General features: G+C 44.6%; 1 protein-coding gene across 1 annotated transcript in view; it reads left to right on the forward strand.

The window, feature by feature from the left end:
* Positions 1-21712, forward strand: part of ARFGAP3 (ADP ribosylation factor GTPase activating protein 3) — a 61201-nt gene that overhangs the window by 17072 nt on the left and 22417 nt on the right. Inside the window, exons 4-9 of the mRNA XM_066256122.1 lie at positions 1200-1331; positions 2212-2295; positions 4436-4523; positions 12786-12845; positions 15748-15794; positions 16399-16541. Of these exons, the coding sequence (XP_066112219.1) occupies positions 1200-1331; positions 2212-2295; positions 4436-4523; positions 12786-12845; positions 15748-15794; positions 16399-16541 (554 nt within the window). The remainder of the gene's footprint in view (positions 1-1199; positions 1332-2211; positions 2296-4435; positions 4524-12785; positions 12846-15747; positions 15795-16398; positions 16542-21712) is intronic.

Here is a 21712-nt window from a genome sequence, read left to right on the forward strand (position 1 = left end):
TAATAATACATGCCTTAAAAAAAATAAAATAAAAAATAATACATGCCTTAATATTCCAGGCATCTTATTAGAAACTGTGCCCATTATCATGATGTTCACAGACTTGTTCCAAAGCTCAATACTGTGGATTTGATTTTTTTAAATTTATTTTTTATTTTAATTTATTGTATTTACATAGATTCAAGTGTCCCACTGAATATCTCTCCCCGTGTGGATTTTATTTTCTCTCTCCTTATTTCAAAGCCTTCCCAAGCTTTTGAAGTGCGGGGACAGAGAGTCCTGTCCACCTTCAGAGACCAGCTTTCTCATCTCTAGCCAGCACAGGTGGGGGGAGGCAGGGAGGGGGTGGGAAGGGTCAGGTCATTGGTTCTACTCAAGCAGAGGAGTTGAAACCATCCTGCTGGAGTTTGAATGCCTGTTCTACCTCTCACCTGTGTAACATTGGGCAAGTTATTGAACTTCTCTGTGCTTCAGTTTTCCCATCTGCAAAGAGTAGATAGTAATAGTGACATGTGACAGTGTTGCTGCGAGGATTTAATGGGATGGTGCCCAAAGAATCTAGAACAGGATCTGGTGCATGTGGGTGTGCAGTACCAATATTAATCAAATTGGGTTAATAAAAGGATTGGTCATACAGGTTTTTTGAATACCTGCTTTAATTAAGATACAAATTTTATAATTCATGTCTGTGCCATGAACCCTTATAAGGTGGTTGGAAGTAGTTTCCTCCTATTGTTTAAGCATTTATTTTATCACCTTGCTTGTGCTGTCTCTGTTAATGAATAGTGCTAAACAAGGTGAAGGTTAGCTTAGCTCCTAACCAACGTGTCAAAAATTCCACTTTAGTGGAACCCAAATTGAAATGGATTTCTCATGAATTAAAAGTAGTCCTGAGTGGAAAGCGTCCCCCCAATAATATTTAGTATAACAGAGGTGGTTTAATGTAGAAACAAAGGGCCAGTTATTTCATTTTGTAATTAAAGTCTCATGTCCAGTTTTACCAAAATATTAATGTTATAGCTGTGGAAGGTATTCCCTTTTACAAGGAAAATTTTATTTTAAAAATTTTAGTGGTTACATGATTTTGGTTTTTACTAGTATTTTCAAAAATCCTTCATAACATGAAGTAACATTTTCGGTTGCCATGTTCGATCTGCTGCGGTATTGCTAGTAATCCACGTGCTTTCTTTCCTCTCTAGTCGTCCTTCTTCCATCAACATGGGTGTGCCACCAGCGACACCAACGCCAAGTACAACAGTCGTGCGGCTCAGCTCTATAGGGACAAAATCAAGTCGCTGGCCTCCCAGGCTACACGGAAGCACGGCACTGACGTAAGCGCCACAGGTTGGGTCGTCTCCTGGGTTTTACGTGACACAGTGCAAGTTTCTGGCTGGGTCTCTGGGCCAATGCACTGTTCTGGGAGCTTGCTCCCAGCAGTTGCTGCCAAAACCGCCCCCAGGGGATATCTGGGATCAGTTCCTACAGCTTCTGGCCACATTTTCATCTCCTGGTCAATACATAACCTTATTTTACACGTGTTTCTGTTTAAAGATGCCTTATTTAATATACGCTGTTGACTCTAACATTGCACTTGGCCACAGAGCTGTAATTCGTGCCTGGATGAAACTACAACATTTCAACGTAAGGCACATCCCTGCCTCATGTGCTTGAGGCACTAGGTAGCACTTGAGCACCGTGCGCAGGGCTGTTTTAAACTGTGAAATCATCTATAAAAAAGCACAAAAATGTGAAGATGTGGCAGTAAATAGGCCATGAAGGGACACTTGTTTACAGTAGAAGCTGAAAAAAGGCAAGACTGTGGCCTTGGTCAGTTCAGCTGGGAATGACCCCTTGGTGACTCACCCTCTGCTGTCTGTGAAGGACCTGAGCACCCAGAGAAGGGATTTGCAAATAAGGAGTCCACAGCCGAAGAGGCTTGATGGCACTGTGGGACCTGCGCTTAGGTCTGAGGTCCTTGATCCACCCTTTTCAGAAATGTCTCTGACATTCTCAGGGTTTCGAAGTAGAAGTTTTTGGACCCATATGTTACCGATATGTGCTCAGGGGCCCTGTGTAGGCTGGCTACTGATTTTATGATAATGAAAGAAACCAATCTTTAGCAAACAGGTCTCAAGAAAGAGAGTAGAGAGTGTTAAATTAAACCTTCCAAGCCAGTGGAAATGCTAAATAGTACTTCATGTTTTGTTCTAGCTGTGGCTTGACAGTTGTGTGGCCCCGCCCTTGTCCCCAGCACCAAAGGAGGAGGACTTCTTTACTTCCCATGCTTCTCCTGAGGTACGTTTTTTTTTTTTTTTTACAGAGACAGAGAGAGGGATAGATAGGGACAGACAGACAGGAACGGAGAGAGATGAGAAGCATCAATCATCAGTTTTTCGTTGCGACACCTTAGTTGTTCGATTGTTTTCTCATATGTGCCTTGACTGTGGGGCTACAGCAGACCGAGTAATTCCTTGCTTGAGCCAGCGACCTTGGGTCCAAGCTGGTAAGCTTTGCTCAAACCAGATGAACCCGCGCTCAAGCTGGCGACCTCGGGGTCTCGAACCTGGGTCCTCCACATCCCAGTCCGACGCTCTATCCACTGCGCCACCACCTGGTCAGGCATGAGGTACTTATGCTTTACATAATTTTGCAGCATGTTTGCAGTTAGAAAGGGTGTGAATTTAAAATATGTCAGTTAGGAAACAGACTAAGTTGCTGTCACAAACAACCCTGAGATAGAGTCACTTAACCACGATAGAAGTGAATTTCTGATCAGCAGTTCAGACGTAGATAGCTGTCCAAGGTTGACCAAGGGATTTGTTTTGTTCTTCTAGTATGTGGCTTTCACCACAGGGTCCAAGTGGCTATTCCATTTCATGGACTTTCCCAGCAATGGGAAGAGGACAGACACCCAGGAAAGCAAGTGCCTCATTCTCTTAGATACAGAGTCTAGAAGTGGTGCCCATCATTTCTGCCCAGATCCTATTGGCTGCAGTTTAGTTGCATGGACTTTACCTAGTGCCAGGGAAGCTGAAAATGATTACTAGCAGTCTGCCACAGTCCATTGCAGAGCTCTGGAACTAGCACAGAATGAAGACTGCTTTTTATTTAACTCAATTTTTTTTTTTTTTTTACAGAGACAGAGAGAAAGTCAGAGATAGGGACAGGCAGACAGGAACGGAGAGAGATGAGAAGCAATTCTTTGTTGCGACACCTTAGTTGTTCATTGATTGCTTTCTCATATGTGCCTTGACGGGGGGGTAGGGGGGCACATGGAACGCTTAAGTAGCTAGTTTGAAACCCTGGGCTTGCCTCAGGCACATATGGGAGTTGATGCTTCCTTCTCCTCCTCCCCCCCCCTTTTCCTCTCTAAAATGAATAAAGTTTAAAAAATAAATAGGGAGAAGGGACAATCTTTCTTATAGAAAAATTCCAAATCATGTATAATAGATAATTCTGCTTCAGGAGGTAGAGCTTTGTCTTCTCCCCTTGACTGTGGCCAGACTTAGTGACTAGCTTCCCAAGACTAGCAGATGGAGAGGGAAAAACAAGTTCACCAGGAAGATAGGCAGGTATCACCTGAACCAAATGCTCAATGTTGGCATCACCAGCAGTGTCATGTTGACCTGATACGGTGAGGGTACCTCACCTCTGTTGTTTTCTCCCCCTAAATGTAGCCTAATCATGAGAAAACATCAGAAAACTCAAATTGAGGGATAGTCTACAAAAATACCTGATCAGTACCCTTCAGAAGTTTCAAGATCATGAGAAACGAGGAAAGACTGAGAAACTCTTCCAACCCAGGAGAGATTAAGGAGAAGTAAGAAAGGCACTGTGGGATCCTGAATTGGGCCCTGGAACAGAAAAGAAACATTAGAGAAAAAACTGGAAAAATACTGGACTTTTTCAAGTCTGGGGTTTTGCTAATGTACCATGGTAATTCTTAGTTTTGACAAATGCATCATGGGTATTTGAACACAAAAGGAAGCTGGGTGAAAAGTAAGGAACTGTATTATCTTAGTAACCTCTGTGTAAACCTGAAATTATTGCTAATAAACGTTTTATTTTTTGCCCTGGCCAGATAAGTTGGTTGGTTAGAGCATCGTCCCAAAGCACAGAGGTTGCCAGTTCGATTCTGGTCAGGGCACATACAGGAACAGATCGATGTTCCTGTCTCTCTCTCCCTTTCTTCCTCTCTCTCTAAAATCAATAAATTAAAAAAAAAAGATTTTACTTTTTCTAAAAGGATGAAAAAAAGGAATTTGAGCACTGAAATAGAATTAAGATTAGACATGTTTATTATCCTTCCTTCCCACTAATCCAGGTACTAGAAAGGTGACTATTTAAATGATCGTTTCTTTCCCCTGCTTTGATTTGAGTTTTTTTATGACTTTTCTTGCTTTGCCCGCTGATGACTTTTCTCACTTTGCTTCAGGTGAGCGGCACAGGGTGGACCGCAGCACACCCAGAACCAGCTTCTTTAACACCGAGAAACGTGGACACCACCCCAGCCAATAACGAAGGTAGTCTTTGGAGCTGTCACAGACTGCTGCTCCACTGGGGTTCAAAGGCATGCTGTGAAACTCAGACAGTAAGACCAGACTAGGGGGTGGACAGAGTAGATCACTGAACATGGAATGCAAGCTCACTTTTGTAAAAAAAGAACAAAAACACACACAAAACAGTCTGGAAGATACACAGCATATTGTTACCTGGAGAATGGAATTACTGAGGATTTTTACTTTTAACTTGATATAGTTTTCAAATGACTGAACTTTTATAATGAGTATCTGTTTTATAATAAGAAAATAAAAGCCCTGGCCGGTTGGCTCAGTGGTAGAGCGTCGGCTTGGCGTGCAGAAGTCCCGGGTTCAATTCCCAGCCAGGGCACACAGGAGAAGCGCCCATCTGCTTCTCCACCCCTCCCCCTCTCCTTCCTCTCTGTCTCTCTCTTCCCCTCCCGCAGTCGAGGCTCCATTGGAGCAAAGATAGCCCGGGCGCTGGGGATGGCTCCTTGGCCTCTGCCCCAGGCGCTAGAGTGGCTCTGGTCGCAATAGAGCGACACCCCGGAGGGGCAGAGCATTGCCCCCTGGTGGGCGTGCCGGGTGGATTCCGGTCGGACGCATGCGGGAGTCTGACTGTCTCTCCCTGTTTCCAGCTTCAGAAAAATACAAAAAAAAAAAAAAAAAAAAAAAAAGATTTTAATTTAAAAAACTATTCTATAAATAATTGATATCTGATGATTCACATTTGATGACTTTATTATAGGATTATATGTATTTATACAAATATACTTATATCAACTGCTTATATTTAAAAAATCACTTATATGACATGAGTAACATGCGTTGCCTGGCCTGTGGTGACGCAATGGTTAGAGCGTCCACTTGGAATGCTGAGGATGCTGGTTCAAAACCATAGCCTTGCCCAGTCAAGGCATATACGATGAGCAATCAATGAACAACTAAAGTGAAGCAACTATGAGTTGGTACTGCTAATTCATCCCCTGTACAGCCAGTAGCCATGGCCGCCATTGTGGTCATTCACATGCAAGTTCTCATTAGATTCGGGCAGACGGTATAGAAACAGTGGAGCCAAAAAATGATGGGCCATTCCTTTATTAAAGTCTTGCACCAGGCCTGACCTGTGGTGGTGCAGTGGATAAAGCGTCGACCTGGAAATGCTGAGGTCGCCGGTTCGAAACCCTGGGCTTGCCTGGTCAAGGCACATATGGGAGTTGATGTTTCCAGCTCCTCCCCCCCTTCTCTCTCTCTGTCTCTCCTCTCTCTTTCTCTCTCTCTCTCTCTCTCTCTCTCTCTGTCTCTCCCTCTCCTCTCTAAAATGAATAAATAAAAGTCTTGCACCAGCCAATGAGAAACACACAGGGAAAACACTTCCCTCTTCATTCAGTCAGAGCTCACAAAGCTACTGACACGTTATTAGGTCCCATAACCAGGAGAATCTTCTCTGATTCCTCCTAGAATCAAAGGCCTCACCAGTCTCGAAGCCCCTCACCTCTGGTTGCCCATCTGCCAACATGGCTTCAACATAGCTTCTTACTCTGCAAAACTGGCTTCTCTCTTTCTCCCTGCCATCTTGGCTGCTTCTTCCCTTTCTTTCACCTTCTTCCTTTTAAAACTTTTCTGGCCTGAAAACCAGCAAAACATTAGCATAACAATGGCCCTTCCCTTGCAGGAAGGTAATTTGCAATTTCACAGGTCACAAACCTGGCATTGCCCAGTGCCATTTTTAACAATAAAAGTGTACAAACTCAAAAAATACAGATTTTACAAACTCATTTGCCCAACATCCCCCTTCTCTCTCCTACCACCTCTCTCTTTAAAATTAATAGAATCTTAAAAAAACAAACCCCACAGATCAAGACATCATTTTTTTCTGATTTAAAACTGAGTGTCTTGTGCCCTGGCCGGTTTGCTCAGTGGTAGAGTGTCGGCCTGGCGTGCAGCAGTCCCGGGTTCGATTCCTGGCCAGGGCACACAGGAGAAGCGCCCATCTACTTCTCCACCCCTCCCCCTCTCCTTCCTCTCTGTCTCTCTCTTCCCTTCCTACAGCCAAGGCTCCACCGGAGCAAAGTTGGCCCGGGCGCGGAGGATGGCTCTGTGGCCTCTGCTTTAGGCGCTAGAATGGCTCTGATTGCGGCAGAGTGATGCCCCAAGATGGGCAGAGCATTGCCCCCTGGTGGGCGTGCCCGGTGGATCCCAGTTGGGCGCATGCGGGAGTCTGTCTGACTGCCTCCCGGTTTCCAGCTTCGGAAAAATACAAAAAAAACAAAAACAAAAACTGAGTGTCTTTTATTAGCCAGAATGTTAGTGTAAATTAAAAACAAAAAAACATGCCTGATCAGGCGATGGCATAGTGGATAGAGCATCAGACTGGGATGCGGAGGACCCAGGTTCGAGACCCCGAGGTCGCCAGCTTGAGCGAGGGCTCATCTGGTTTGAGCAAAGCTCACCAGCTTGGACCCAAGGTCACTGGCTTGAGCAAGGGGTCACTCAGTCTGCTATAGCCCCACGATCAAGGCACATATGAGAAAGTAATCAATGAACAACTAAAAAACCACAACAAAAAACTGATGATCGATGCTTCTCATCTCTTCGTTCCTGTCTGTCTGTCCCTATCTGTCCCTCTCTCTGACTCTTTTTCTGTCTCTACCACAAAAAAACAACAAAACCTCCCCCAAAAAACTCAAAAAAAGTGACTGCAGCTAAGCAGTGAACTCCTGAAGCGTGGTACCCAAAGAAGTGCTGGCGTGTAAAAGTCCAGCCTGGAACTAAGGAACTTAGTGTAGCAGGAAGGACCTGAGCTGTCACCACCCTTAAGTCTGGGTGATGGTACTGAGAAACTTTCTGGCCAACGTTTTGGTGGAGCGTTGAGGTGGTCACCAGGCTGTCTGATGGGGAGTCGGGGCATGTGTTGTGCAGAAGAGCAGGTGCCTTACTTGTACTGAACTCCCAGTGTAAGGGTAGGAGTGTCCGAGATCCCAGCAAACAGATTTCAGGGTGCTTGCTTTCATTTTACCGGTCTGGGAGTAGACCTATCGTGAATCAGGAGAGGAACATTTGGCATCCTGGGGAACAACGAATGAAGTTGGGACAAATATCTAACATTTTGGAAAAAATAATAATAAAACAAAGCAGAATTCCTTCTTTACTCTTTCTTCTGAACTAAATTCAGGTGAGTCAAAGATGTAAATATGAAACATGAAAATATGAGGGTCCTAGAAGAAACATGGGTGGAGCTTTTATGCCATCCTAGAGTAAGGCCAGAAGCAAGCATCACAAAAGGAAGGATCAGTAAGTCTGACAACTAGAAATGTAACACTGGTGGTCTGAAGAAGTACTATAAAGACAAAGGATTAAAATTTGCAATTCAATATAGACAAAAAAACTCTGTTCCTTAGTATGCAAAGGCCTCTGACATAACTGGTTTTGTTTGATTTGCAACCTGTGATTGTTTTTTTCACATTTCATTTTTATGCACATGACCTCAAATGCCCACGAGGGAGACATTGATGCATACCCAAGGTGTGGTTAGCTGTTTGGTCTCTTGGACTTCGCTGCTCTGCGCTTCTTTCCTGTGTTTGCTTTTGTTTGGCTTGGAGTGGCCTCTGACCCTGGGTATCACATGGCTGCCTCCTTATTGGAGCCGCAGGTCCAAGTCCTCTGCTCAGGGAGGCCCCGGACCACCTCAGCCACAACCACGTTTACATATAGTATAACCTCATGGCACAGCACAGCTGAGCTCTGGGAACTAGTGTGTTCCTTGCTTCTGTGTCCGTTCTGTGTCCCTTCCACTGGGCTGTGGGCTCCTCCAGGAAGAAATTCTTTTTAAGATAGGCAGAGGCGGGCCTGACCAGGCCGTGGCGGAGTGGATAGAGCATTGGACTGGGATGCAGAGGACCCAGGTTCGAGACCCCGAGGTCGCCAGATTGAGCGCGGGCTCATCTAGTTTGAGCAAAAAGCCCACCAGCTTGAACCCAAGGTCACTGGCTCCAGCAAGGGGTTATTCGGTCTGCTGAAGGTCCGCGGTCAAGGCACATATGAGAAAGCAATCAATGAACAACTAAGGTGTTGCAACATGCAATGAAAAACTAATGATTGATACTTCTCATCTCTCTTCGTTCCTGTCTGTCTGTCCCTGTCTATCCCTCTCTTTCTCTGAAAAAACAAAAATGGCAGAAGCGGCCTGACCAGGCGGTGGCGCAGTGGATAGAGTGTCAGACTGGGATGTGGAAGACCCAGGTTCGAGACCCCGAGGTCGCCAGCTTGAGTGAGGGCTCATCTGGTTGAGCCCAACGTCGCTGGCTCAAGCAAGGGGTTACTTGGTCTGCTGAAGGCCCACGGTCAAGGCACATAAAAACAACAACAACAAACAAACAAAAAACAAACAAACACAATATATTCACTATTTTCGCCTGACCTGTGGTGGCGCAGTGGATAAAGCGTCAACCTGGAAATGCTGAGATCGCTGGTTCAAAACCCTGGGCTTGCTTGGTCAAGGCACATATGGGAGTTGATGCTTCCAGCTCCTCCCCCCCTTCTCTCTCTCTGACTCTCCTCTCTTTCTGTCTCTCTCTTTCCTCTCTAAAATTAATAAGTTAAAAAAAAAACAACCCAAAAACAGCAGAGGCGGATTAAGGTCAGGTGAGGCCCCAGGCATAGAAGAAAATATTGGGCCCCTTTAAAAAAAGAGAGAGAGAAAATAAAAATACATGTTAACTGTATTTTTAAGTAAATAAAAAATATTATGTACTATTAATGTTAAAATTGCACATATGAAACCAAACTTGGTGTCATTAGAAAAAAGTGTAAAGTTGGGGTTTTGTGGGGCCCTTCAGAAGTCGGGGTCCAGGGTGCGTGCCCAGTACACCCGCCGTTAAGTTCACCTCTGAAGATAGGAAATCTATCTGAGCCAGTGATCGGTTTGTCATCAACTGTGAAAGAGAAGAGAAAAAGGAATTCCACCATCCTCCTGGCTGAGGAGTTTCTCAGGAGGAAAGGGGAGTTTGTACCCTCTGAAATACCACAAGCATGTAAACACTGCTACTGTTACTATGTATCAGCGTAAAAGGCCTTTGAGTGAAGGTTACCTGCTGTGGGAGAGCCCCATAATGGCTCAAGTCCAGGTTTTTCAGTTTACGTTACTAACAAAACTAAGAACGAAATGCAGAACAAGTTTTATCCTTGTAAATATTTTTAAATCTACATTATTCTTGTTGTTTAGAATTCCCCCTCCTTTTACATCTGTGACAGCACTTTCCCATCTCTTCTCCATCTACACGTTTTCATAAGCAGCTGTTAAGGGGACTTTCTGTCTCCCGGCCTAACCCAAAATTGTATTTGTCAGCAGTGGGTGACCATGTGCAGTCTTGAGTAAACTTAAGTATTGCACAATAAAAAGAAAACAAAAGTTTAACTAATAGAATACAAAGCCTGAAATACTCTGCTGGTGTCTTCCCCCCCTCCCCAAGCTGGAAACGGGGAGGCAGTCAGACTCTCGCATGCACCCAACCGGGATCCACCCAGCATGCCCACCAGGGGGCGTTGCTCTGTTGCATCCAGAGCCATTCTAGCGCCTGAGGCAGAGGCCACAGAGCCATCCCCAGCGCCCGGGCCATCTTTGCTCCAATGGAGCCTTGTTGCAGGAGGGGAAGAGAGAGACAGAGAGGAAGGAGAGGGGGAGGGGTGGAGAAGAAAATGGGCACCTCTCCTGTGTGCCCTAGCCGGGAATCGAACCCGGGACTCCTGCACACCAGGCCGATGCTCTACCGCTGAGCCAACCGGCCAGGGCCTGGTGTCTTCTTATTCACTGCTCTTTCTCCATTGCCCAGAGCAGGTCCCAGCCTGTAGTAGGTGATCAAAAACACATAGTAAGTTATTTTTCTATAAAATACCACTGTTCTCACTCATCCTGCTTTGCCTATTTAAAAGCCTTAACTAGCCCTGGCCAGTTTGCTCAGTGGTAGAGCATCAGCCTGGCATGTGGAAGTCCTGGGTTCAATTCCCAGCCAGGGCACACAGGAGAAGTGCCCATCTGCTTCTCTACCCATCCCTCTCTCCTTTCTCTCTGTCTCTCTCTTCCCCTCCCGCAGCCAAGGCTCCATTAGAGCAAAGTTGGCCCGGGCACTGAGGATGGCTCCATGGCCTCCCCTTAGGTGCTAGAATGGCTCCGGTTACAACGGAGCAACACCCCAGATGGGCAGAGCATTGCCCCCAAGTGGGCTTGCCAGATCCTGATCGGGCACATGTGGAGTCTGTCTCTCTGTTTCCCTGCTTCTCACTTCAGAAAAATACAAAAACAAAGTAATAAAATAAAATAAGCCTTAACTAGGGTTTACCTTTTAAATATTTAGAAAAATAAAACAGTTGTGTTTCCTCTGTTGGGCCTGCCTTTCTAAATTACAGCTTTATTGACATATAATTCACATACTATAAAATCCACCCTTTGAGATGTACAATTCAGTTTTGTTTAATATATTCACAAGGTTATGCCACCATCACCACTGATTCCAGAACATTTTCATCATTCCTAAAAGAAACCCTGTACTTATTAATAGTCACTCCTCATTCTCTTCTGCCCCTCCCCCCAGCACTTGGCCACCACTAGTATGCTTTCTATCTCTAAGGATTTGCCTGTTCTGGACATTTCATATATATGGAATCATATAATATGTGGTCTTTTGTAACCAGAGTCTTGTGCTTAGCATAATTTTGCAAAGGTTCATCCATGTCATGGCATGTGTCAGTATTTTTTTTTATGGCCAAATAATATTCCATTGCATGGATATACTACATTTTGTTTACTCATTTTTTTTAAGTAATAAGATTAAAAACAAAATGTTTTTGGCCCTGGCCAGCTAGCTCAGTGGTAGAGCATCAGCCCGGCATGTGGAAGTCCTGGGTTCGATTCCCGGCCAGGGCACACAGGAGAAGCGCCCATCTGCTTCTCCACCCCTCCGCCGCGCCTTCCTCTCTGTCTCTTCACCTCCCGCAGCCAGGGCTCCATTGAAACAAAGATGGCCCGGGTGCTGAGGATGGCTCCATGGCCTCTGCCTCAGGCGCTAGAATGGCTCCTGTTGCAACAGAGCAATGCCCCAGATGGGTATAGCATTGCCCCCTGGTGGGCATGCCAGGTGGATCCCAGTTGGGCACATGCGGGAGTCTATCACTCTGCCTCCTTACTTCAGAAAAATTAAAAAAAAACAAAAAAAAAAAACACAAAAAACCCCAACATCTTTTGAAGTAAGGCTTAATAGAGTTTCTAACTAGGATCTTTTTTAAAAGATTTTATTTATTGATTTTAGAGAGAGAAAGAGCAAGATCGTAGTTGCATCACTTTAGTTGTTCATTAATTGCTTCTCGTATGTGCTTTGACTGGGCAAGCCTGGGTTTTTGAGCCAGCGACCTCAGTGCTCCAGGTCGACACTCTTACAGGATCATTTTTTTAGGTCAGTTAGGAAACTGGGCAGAGTTCTTGGCAACTGTTGGGTGTGTAAACTCCACATATGTACTGGGTATCTCAGACCAGTTCACTTTAAAACACCAGATCATAAGGTAGAATTTCAAATGATATTAATAAAGGAGACCACTGACATTTTTATTCTGGAAAGCAATTGGATAAAAAATACACTGTTATTTTAATGTACTTTTTTTTAAAATTTTTATTTTATTCATTTTAGAGAGGAGAGAGACAGACAGAGAAAGAGAGAGAGAGGAGAGAGAGACAGGGGGGAGGAGCTGGAAGCATCAACTCCCATATGTGCCTTGACCAGGCAAGCCCAGGATTTCGAACCGGCGACCTCAGCATTTTCAGGTCGAGGCTTTATCCACTGCGTCACCACAGGTCAAGCTTAATGTACCTTTAAATCAAAATTCTTTTTTTTTAAAATTATTTTATTTTATTTTATTTATTCATTTTAGAGAGGAGAGAGAGAGGGAGAGAGAGAGAGGGAGAGAGAGAGACGGGGGAGGAGCTGGAAGCATCAACTCCCATATGTGCCTTGACCAGGCAAGCCCAGGGTTTCGAACCAGCGACCTCAGCATTTCCAGGTCGACGCTTTATCCACTGCACCACCACAGGTCAAGCTTAATGTACTTTTAAATCAAAATTCTTATAATGATAAAACAGTATATGAAGCTAAAAAGAAAGGATCCTTGACAAGATTGGACATAATGTCATATTCAGCAAGTTGATTTGATTACATATTCACAGGTGAGTTTGATGAGTATATTTTCTGCATTAATAGAAATATTTTTAACTTGCAGGTGAACCAGAGCAAGGACCAAATGTGGAAGGCCTTAACGTACCAACCAAGGCTGCTCTAGGTAACATGCATGAGCATATTCTGATTTAGAGAGTGAGATTTATTAAGGAAAAAATGCATCCTGTCTTTGTGTTCTGCCTAGAATTTAGAGTATATGGCACCATGACTATTAACTGAAAATCTGTTAATGAGATTTTATCAAGCCAACAGGCTGTTCTGTGTGAGGTGACTTGGTGACTGTGACATGCAGCAGCATCTTGTGGACCCATCTTGCGAGTTTATGTTAGCTGGTGTATGTTCCCAGTATCAGCAGAAGTCACACCAGCCACATCGTTCCTGTTTGCTCAAGGACTCAGCGTCTTCTCCCCTTTCTGTTTTTATTTATTTATTTATTTATTTATTTATTTATTTATTTAATAAAATTGAGAGACAGACAGACAGACTGGAAGGGAGAGAGAAGGAAGAGAGTTGAGAAGCATCAACTCGTAGTTGTGGTACTTTAGTTAGTTGTTCATTGATTGCTTTCTCCAGCTGAGCCACTGAGCCCTTGCTCAAGCCAGCAATCATGGGGTCATGTCTCTGATCCCACGCTCAAGCTGGTGACCTTGGGGTTTCGAACCTGGACCCTCAGCATTCCAAGTCAATGCTCCCCTGCGCCACCACCTGGTCAAGCCTCTTTCTGCTTTTATACTAGATGAACTTAATCTTTAATTTTTCATTATTAGAGAAGTATAATCTGAAATTGGTACATACTACATTTCATTAATTGGAAAGCAACTACTTTAGTGAAAAATAACTAAACGATTAGAAATGTCCCATCTCTGGCCGGGTCTGTCGGCTAGTTAGAGAGTTGTCCCAGTGCGCAGAGGTCGTGGGTCGATCTCCAGTCGGCGCACACACAGGAACAGATCAATGTTTCTGTCTCTCTCTCTCTCCGTTTCTCTCTAAAAGTCAATTAGAAAGAAAGAAAGAAAGCAGGGAAGGGAGGGGGGGAGGAATTTCAGATTTTTTCGTCATGTATTAATAGATGTGTAGGGAGTTGAGAGCAGATAATGTGACTACTACAACACAAACATAAAAAAGTGGTGGAAAGAGAAACATTCATGGATCTTTTTCCTACTTGAAATGGAATGATGTTATTCTCTCATTAGGGCTAAAGATAATCAATCTTCTGTCGTTTGTGGTTTTTATGCTATCTTTTCCTATTAAAGCACATTCTCAGCTTTGTAGAAAAAAAATTAAGATTTTATTCTTACTGGATCTCTTACACATGATTCTAAAAAAGGAATATATAATCTATGATTACAGTTTATTCAAAGAGCTACTGTTTAGAAACTTTCTCCAAAAGCATTATGTATTTTTTGTGCAGTTGAGAAAGTACTGCTACTAAAATAATGCTTTATATATATTTATTAATATGATAAAATCTGTATATAAGTGAAGGTGGAAAAGCATATCACTCACTACTTCAGCTGTATACATAGTGCCTGGTTAACTTATTATTTTAAAAGAATTTTGGGCCCTGGCCGGTTGGCTCAGCGGTAGAGCGTCGGCCTGGTGTGCGGGGGACCCGGGTTCGATTCCCGGCCAGGGCACATAGGAGAGGCGCCCATTTGCTTCTCCAACCCTACCTCCTCCTTCCTCTCTGTCTCTCTCTTCCCCTCCCGCAGCCAAGGCTCCATTGGAGCGAGGATGGCCCGGGCGCTGGGGATGGCTCCTTGGCCTCTGCCCCAGGCACTAGAATGGCTCTGGTCACCGCAGAGCGACGCCCCAGAGGGGCAGAGCATAGCCCCCTGGTGGGCGTGCCGGGTGGATCCTGGTCGGGCGCATGCAGGAGTCTGTCTGACTGTCTCTCCCCGTTTCCAGCTTCAGAAATTTAAAAAAAAAAAAAAAAAAAAAAGAATTTTGGTCTTACCAGGTGGTGGCGCAGTGGATAGAGCGTCGAACTGGGATGTGGAGGACCCAGGTTCGAGACCCTGAGGTCGCCAGCTTGAGCACGGGCTCATCTGGTTTGAGCAAGACTCACCAACTTGAGCCCAAGGTTGCTGGCTCGAGCAAGGGGCCACTCGGTCTGCTGTAGCACCCCCCCTCCATCAAGGCGCATATGAGAAAACAATGAACAACTAAGGAACTGCAACGAAGAATTGATGTTTCTCATCTCTCTCCCTTCCTGTCTGTCCCTATCTGTCCCTCTCTCTGACTCTCTCTGTCTCTTCCACAAGAAAAAAAAAAGAATTTTGGAAGTTTTAAAGAGTAGAGATTAATGGGAGAGTGTGTTCTAATGTATATGAGACATGCTCCTGGAGGAAGCGACAGGCAGGACCCGTGTAGGCTCCCGATTCCTCTTCAGTGTGGTGTCTGGAGCATACACGTTCTGAGTTTGGATGCTGCGTGAAACACTGAGGACCCCACTTTGATGAAGCTCTGCTCTTCCAAAATGCACTCATGTACAGGGTGGGGCAAAGGGGGATTTACAGTTGTGAGTTCACGAAATAGTTTATTTATTTTATTTTTTTTTGAGAGAGAGAGATGGAGAGAGTCAGTGAGAGAGAGGAGGGGAAAAGGAGGGAGAGAGACAGATGCATCAACTTGTTCCGCTTAGTTGTTCCATTTAGTTGTGCACTCATTGATTGCCTCTCATACGTGCCCTAACTGGGGATTGAATCCATGACCTTGGCGCACCAGGATGACGCTCTATCCACTGAGCCACCTGGCCAGGGCCCAGGGTTTATTTTTATACAGGTATTATTATTTATTAGTTACTGTATTTTCCATATAAACAACTGTAAACCTACTTTTGCCCGATGCTGTACTTGTCTTTTGGATGGTAAACAAATGTGGAAAATGTGGTAGTCTCTTAATAAATATAGACTGTCTTGGAATTTTTTAAAAGACACTAAAAATAAAAAGAGAAAAAGTATGTATTTTATTGGTCTGACTTTCTACTTTTTACTTTTTGACAGAGGTTTCTTCTATCATAAAAAAGAAACCAAATCAAGCCAAAAGAGGAGTAAGTATGATATGTAGAATATCTGATAGTCCAGCTCTAAAATAGCTTACACACTTGAGAAAGCCACACTTGTCAGTTTATTGTTATTTATTCTGAGCCACAACATGTGTAATAAATACAGCCTGGATACCATATACTGAGTTATACTTGGATATGTTATACCAAGTGAACATTTTTCTAGAATGGGTGTTTAACATATCTCCTGTCCATGGCCAAATTCTAAAAACAATCAGCAGAGGTTCCCTGGGAGTGTCTATCATGGTTTCATTTCTATACACAACGCCCTCTCGTGAGGCCTGGAGGCCTGTCGTCCATTGAGCTTTCAGATACCATGACTCCTTTTAGAGCCCCTACTCTCGGGGCCAACGCCAGGCCGGGGATCCTGACGGGGTCCCTAACGGGCTGTGTGTGAGCCTGGTCAAGTCACATAAGTTTCGGCTCCTCATCTGTAAACTGGAGAGAAGAGCGATGCCCACCTCCTAGAGTTATGGGGACCAAGGAAGAGAACAGGTGTGAGGTGCTTGATGCAGTGCCTGCCATGGTAGCTGTTGTCACAAAAGTTGTTACACAGTTTGGGTATAATGTATTCTTACATGTCTTCTAGCTTGGCGCCAAGAAAGGAAGTTTGGGAGCCCAGAAGCTGACAAATACGTGCTTTAATGACATTGAAAAGCAGGCGCAAGCTGTAGATAAAATGAAGGAGGAACGAGAAGACCCGGCCAGGACGGCACCTAAGGAGGAGTCGGTGTAAGTTTAATTTAGTTACAGTGATATGGTTTAGTGAATGAAGCTATTAATGAAACAACTCCCAGGTTTACTTTCCTGTGTGTGTGTGTGTGTGTGTGTGTGTGTGTGTGTGTGTGTAGGGTAATGCAAAATTTAGCTTTATGAGAACAAACATTTCAATGATGTGTAGACTAGAAGAGAGAGACTGTGGTGAGGGAGAGCAGTGGTGATTCGGGTTCAAGTGAGAGCAGGACAGGGATGATGTTAACAGGAAGGGAAAGACAGGTGTCAGGACGTGTTTGCCCATGGAAGGTGTATACCACCACTAGTCTTAGGGACTGCACAGTGAAACATCCCTGCACTCACAAGGATGGCTACAATTAAGGAGACAGACAGTAACAAGTGTTGGTGAGAATGAGAGAAATTGGAACCCTTAACATCCCTGGTGGCCATGTGAAAAGTTAAACGAAAAGTTACTGTATGACCCAGCAGTTCCACTCCTAAGAGAAATTAAAACATATGTCCACACAAAAACTTGTACATGATTGTTCATAGCAGTGTTAATGCCTATAGCCAAAATGTAGAAACAACCCACATGTTCATCAGCTGATGAATGGATGAACAAAATGTGGTCTACACATGCAGTGGGATATATATTTTTTTAAATGATTTTTTAAGTTGATTGCTTTTTTTTTTTTAAGTTCTAATTTTTTTAAAATATTTATTTATTTATTTTTTACAGAGACAGAGAGTGAGTCAGAGAGAGGGATAGACAGGGACAGACAGACAGGAATGGAGAAAGATGAGAAGCATCAATCATTAGTTTTTCATTGCGCGTTGCAACACCTTAGTTGTTCATTGATTGCTTTCTCATATGTGCCTTGACCATGGGCTTTCAGCAGACCGAGTAACCCCTTGCTGGAGCCAGCGACCTTGGGTCCAAGCTGGTGAGCCTTGCTCAAACCAGATGAGCCTGCACTCAAGCTGGCGACCTCGGGGTCTTGAACCCAGGTCCTCTGCATCCCAGTCCGACGCTCTATTCACTTCGCCACCGCCTGGTCAGGCATGGGATATTATTTTTCAGCCATAAAAGAATAAAGTACTGATACATGTAACATGGATAAACCTTAAAAATTTTGTGCTGGAACTGTGTGGTTCAATATATATGGAATATCCGAAACAGGCAAAGTCATAGCAATTGGGAGCAGACGGTGGCTGCTAGGGCTGGGGCAGGGGCTGGGGCTGGGGCTGGGGCAGGGGCAGGGAAGAAGGGGTTGTTGCTAAGGGGTATGGTATTTATTTTAGGGGTAATGAACATGTTCTGGAATTAGGTAGTAGCGATAATCACACAACCTTGTGAATACACTAAACATCACTAAATTATATATTTTAAAGAGGTGAGTATCATGGTGACTAAATTCTGAATATATGAGGGAAGGCTGTGGGAATGGTGGTTTCTAGAGGTTTTGAGCCTGGACCTTGAAGGAGTCTGAGTCATACTCGACACAGAGGAGAGGGAAAGGGAAGAGTTTAAGAGAAGGAAGAAGAGGGAATTAAGATCCTCCTGCCAGGGGCTTGGCCTGGGCTGGCGGAGGTGGAGGGACAAAGTGGCGCAGGCGCAGTGAGGCCAGGCGTCTCGCCGGTTGTCCGAGAGGAGGGTGTGCTGAAGGTAGTGTGTTTGGGAAAGTGAGTGTGACAGTGACATCCAGATGGGAAAGAATAGGAGATACGGGGATCCAGAGGGCCAGTTAGGAGACAAGTGTCAAGCCACACTCACAGCTCCTGAGAGCCTTTCCCTTGCGTAGAAAACAAGAGAAACTGGGCATCGGGGAAGCACATGTGAGTGGCGTAAAGGAAGCAGGGAGCACGAACGTCGCAAAGGACAGGTGGCTGCAGCCTGTGTCTGTCTGTCTGTATTGTCGTCATGTGGCCTCTTATTGTCATGTGTACTTCATCAGCCTTAGCTTGAGTAGTTACAGACTGATTGATGGAAACAACAGTTATTTATTTATTTATGGGGTGGTTTTGAGGATGAACTTAGCTAATGCTCATTAGAGCACATTAAACAATGCCTGGCACACAGTAAGTGTTCTATCATTGTGATCTCTTGCTCTTCACACCAGCAGTTTGCTAAGTGGCACTTGTAAAGTGAGCCCAGATAATTTGAGATTTATTTCTCACTGTCATTTAACTCATAGAACACAGGGGGCAGCACTAAACTGTAATTGGGTCAAATACAGGCGTGGGCAAAAGTAGGTTTGCAGTTGTTTGTGAAACAGTATTATTAATTATTATATCATTTATTTGTATTATAACTGGAAACCTACTTTTATCCACACCTGTATAGTTTGAAAAGATCTATGTGAAACCGTATTTGTCTCAGACTTCATTTTAATTTCTCTGAGTAAGCTAGGTTTTTGACCCTGGGAAAGGGGGGAGGTTAAATCTGAGTGTTTCGATGGTTTTTGTTGATGTTTGGGAGTGGGTTCTGTCAGGTGGCTCACTCATGCTTTTCCCAGAGAGCCTATCCGATCCCGTCCCTGGTGAGAACAAAGACTGGGATACGGAAGCCATGGCTCCCTTTTCCCAGAGAGCCTATCCGATCCCGTCCCTGGTGAGAACAAAGACTGGGATACGGAAGCCATGGCTCCCTTCCTGCATATCAGAGGGGTGGGGACTGGTTATTAATATTGGACACAACAGCAGCCTTTACTTGTATCTTTCATTAAGACTGTTTAATACACTATAAAAGCAAAGAGGCAGGTCACGGGTATTTTGAATTTGATTTGGGAACCCAGTTCTGACAACTTTCTGTGCCCTGTTCGGGAAAACCGTACCACTGTGCCCAAACCACTGTCCCATTTTGCCAGACCGGTGTTCGCCAGCTGTAGAAGTGTGGGATATGATTCTTCTGCAGGTCAATGCGGTTATTAACTTAGAGTAAATAAAGTCAGTACAGTTCAGCAAACTGCCAGGAACAGCGTTGTTCCTTGTATCATCAGACTGTGAAACTAAGCTGTCCATGCAGTAGCCTAATTCTAGCCTTTCTGGCAGTTTCTTGGGCCACCCTCAGAGGTGTGTGTGCACACAGTTAGTAGGAGAGAGAGAAGAGGCAGAACCCCCCCCCCACCCCCCGCTTTATCTTGAGTGTCTTGCAAGCCCTCCCTGGAGCTGGTGCTGGGAAGGTCTCCAGCAGTTCTGAGAAGTCCGCATCCTGACTTCTCAGTTCCATTAATGCTTTCAGAGCTGCCCATGTCCCATTAGCCTGGGTGGGGAAGTGCAGGCTTTTAGTGGGTGGCAGACCCCATCCCATGGCAGCTTTTTCCAGCAGAACTTTTTCATTCCCATCCATTCATTTTCTCCAAAGAATCTGCTGCTACAGTTATATCTATTCATGATTTTAAATAGATCTATATTGTTTCCCTCTAAAAATTACACTTGAAAGAGGTTTTTTTTTTCTGAATAATAAAGTGGGTATATTGCCTGTTCTGTAGGACTAATAGTAACCTGTTCTGTAGGACTAATAGTAAAAAAACAAACTGCCCCAATGGATAGAGCATTGACCTAGAAAGCTGAGGTTGCCAGTTCAAAACCCCGGGCTTGCCTGGTCAAGGCACATGCAAGAAACAATCAGTGAACAACTAAAATGAAGCAACTACGACTTGATACCTCTCTCTCTTTCTCTCTCTTTCTTTCTCTCTCTCACCCCTCCCTCTCTCTAAAAATCAAATAATCTTTTTTTAAAAAAACCGCCCAATTAAACAAAACAAAGAAATCCTGCTTGACTCATTTAGAAAGGAAACAGTAAAAGCAAGATTACTTTTTCCTAGCAAGAAAATCTGTTGTTACTCAATTACACAGAAATGCATTTATATTATAGAATTTATACATATAACTTGCTCATGAGGAATTCATGACATTTTACACAATTTTATAAAATAGATGGTCACTTAGAAATACCAATATGGTAGATAGACTACTTTTCAGGGCCCTGAAGTGGTTTTTTTTTTTTTTACAGAGACAGAGAGTCAGAGAGAAGGATAGATAGGGACAGAGAGACAGGAACAGAGAGAGATGAGAAGCATCAATCATTAGTTTTTCATTGCAACACCTTAGTTGTTCATTGATTGCTTTCTCATATATGCCTTGACTATGGGGCTGCAGCAGACCGAGTAACCCCTTGCTCGAGCCAGCGACCTTGGGTCCAAGCTGGTGAGCTTTGCTCAAACCAGAGGAGCCCACGCTCAATCTGGCAACCTCAGGGTCTTGAACCTGGGTCCTCCACATCCCAGTCCGACGCTCTGTTCACTGCGCCACCTCCTGGTCAGGCTCAGGGCCCTGAAGTTTTGCTGCTCTCTTACTAATGTGATAAAATACTTTTGTTATTGCTAATATGGGCATAATTTTTGTCTTCTTTTTTTTTTTTTTTTTACAGAGGCAGAGATAGACAGGGACAGACAGACAGGAACAGAGAGAGATGAGAAGCATCAATCATCAGTTTCTCGTTGCGCATTGCGACTTCTTAGTTGTTCATTGATTGCTTTCTCACATGTGCCTTGACCGCGGGCCTTCAGCAGACCGAGTAACCCCTTGCTGGAGCCAGCGACCTTGGGTCCAAGCTGGCGAGCTCTTTGCTCAAGCCAGATGAGCCCGCGCGCGACCTCTGGGGTCTCGAACCTGGGTACTTCCGCATCCCAGTCCGACACTCTATCCACTGCGCCACCGCCTGGTCAGGCGTCTTCTTTTTTTTTTTAATTTAGTGAGAGGCAGGAGGCAGAGACAGACTCCCCCATGTGCCCTGACCGTGATCCACCCGTCAAGCCCACTAGGGGGTGACTCTCTGCCCATCTGGGACCTTTGCTCCATTGCAACCATAGCCATTTTTAGCACCTGAAGTGGAGGCCATGAAGCCATCCTCTGCACCCGGGGCCAATTTGCTCCAGTTGAGCCATGGATGCAGGAGGGGAGGAAAAGAGAGAGAGAGAAAAAAGTGAGAGGCGGAGGGGTGGAGAAGCAGATGAGTGTTTCTCCTGTGTGCCCTAACTGGGAATTGAACCCGGGACATCCATAAGCCAGGCCTACCCTCTACCACTGAGCAAACCAGCCAGGGCCTGGCATAGTTTTCTTTATGAAAAAGTAAGTATTTATAGCATTTTTAGAAATCTGAGAGTAAGGGACAGTGTTTTATACAC

Source organism: Saccopteryx bilineata, chromosome 1 (assembly GCF_036850765.1).
Source record: "Saccopteryx bilineata isolate mSacBil1 chromosome 1, mSacBil1_pri_phased_curated, whole genome shotgun sequence".
In the NCBI taxonomy this organism is placed as follows: Eukaryota; Metazoa; Chordata; class Mammalia; order Chiroptera; family Emballonuridae; genus Saccopteryx; species Saccopteryx bilineata.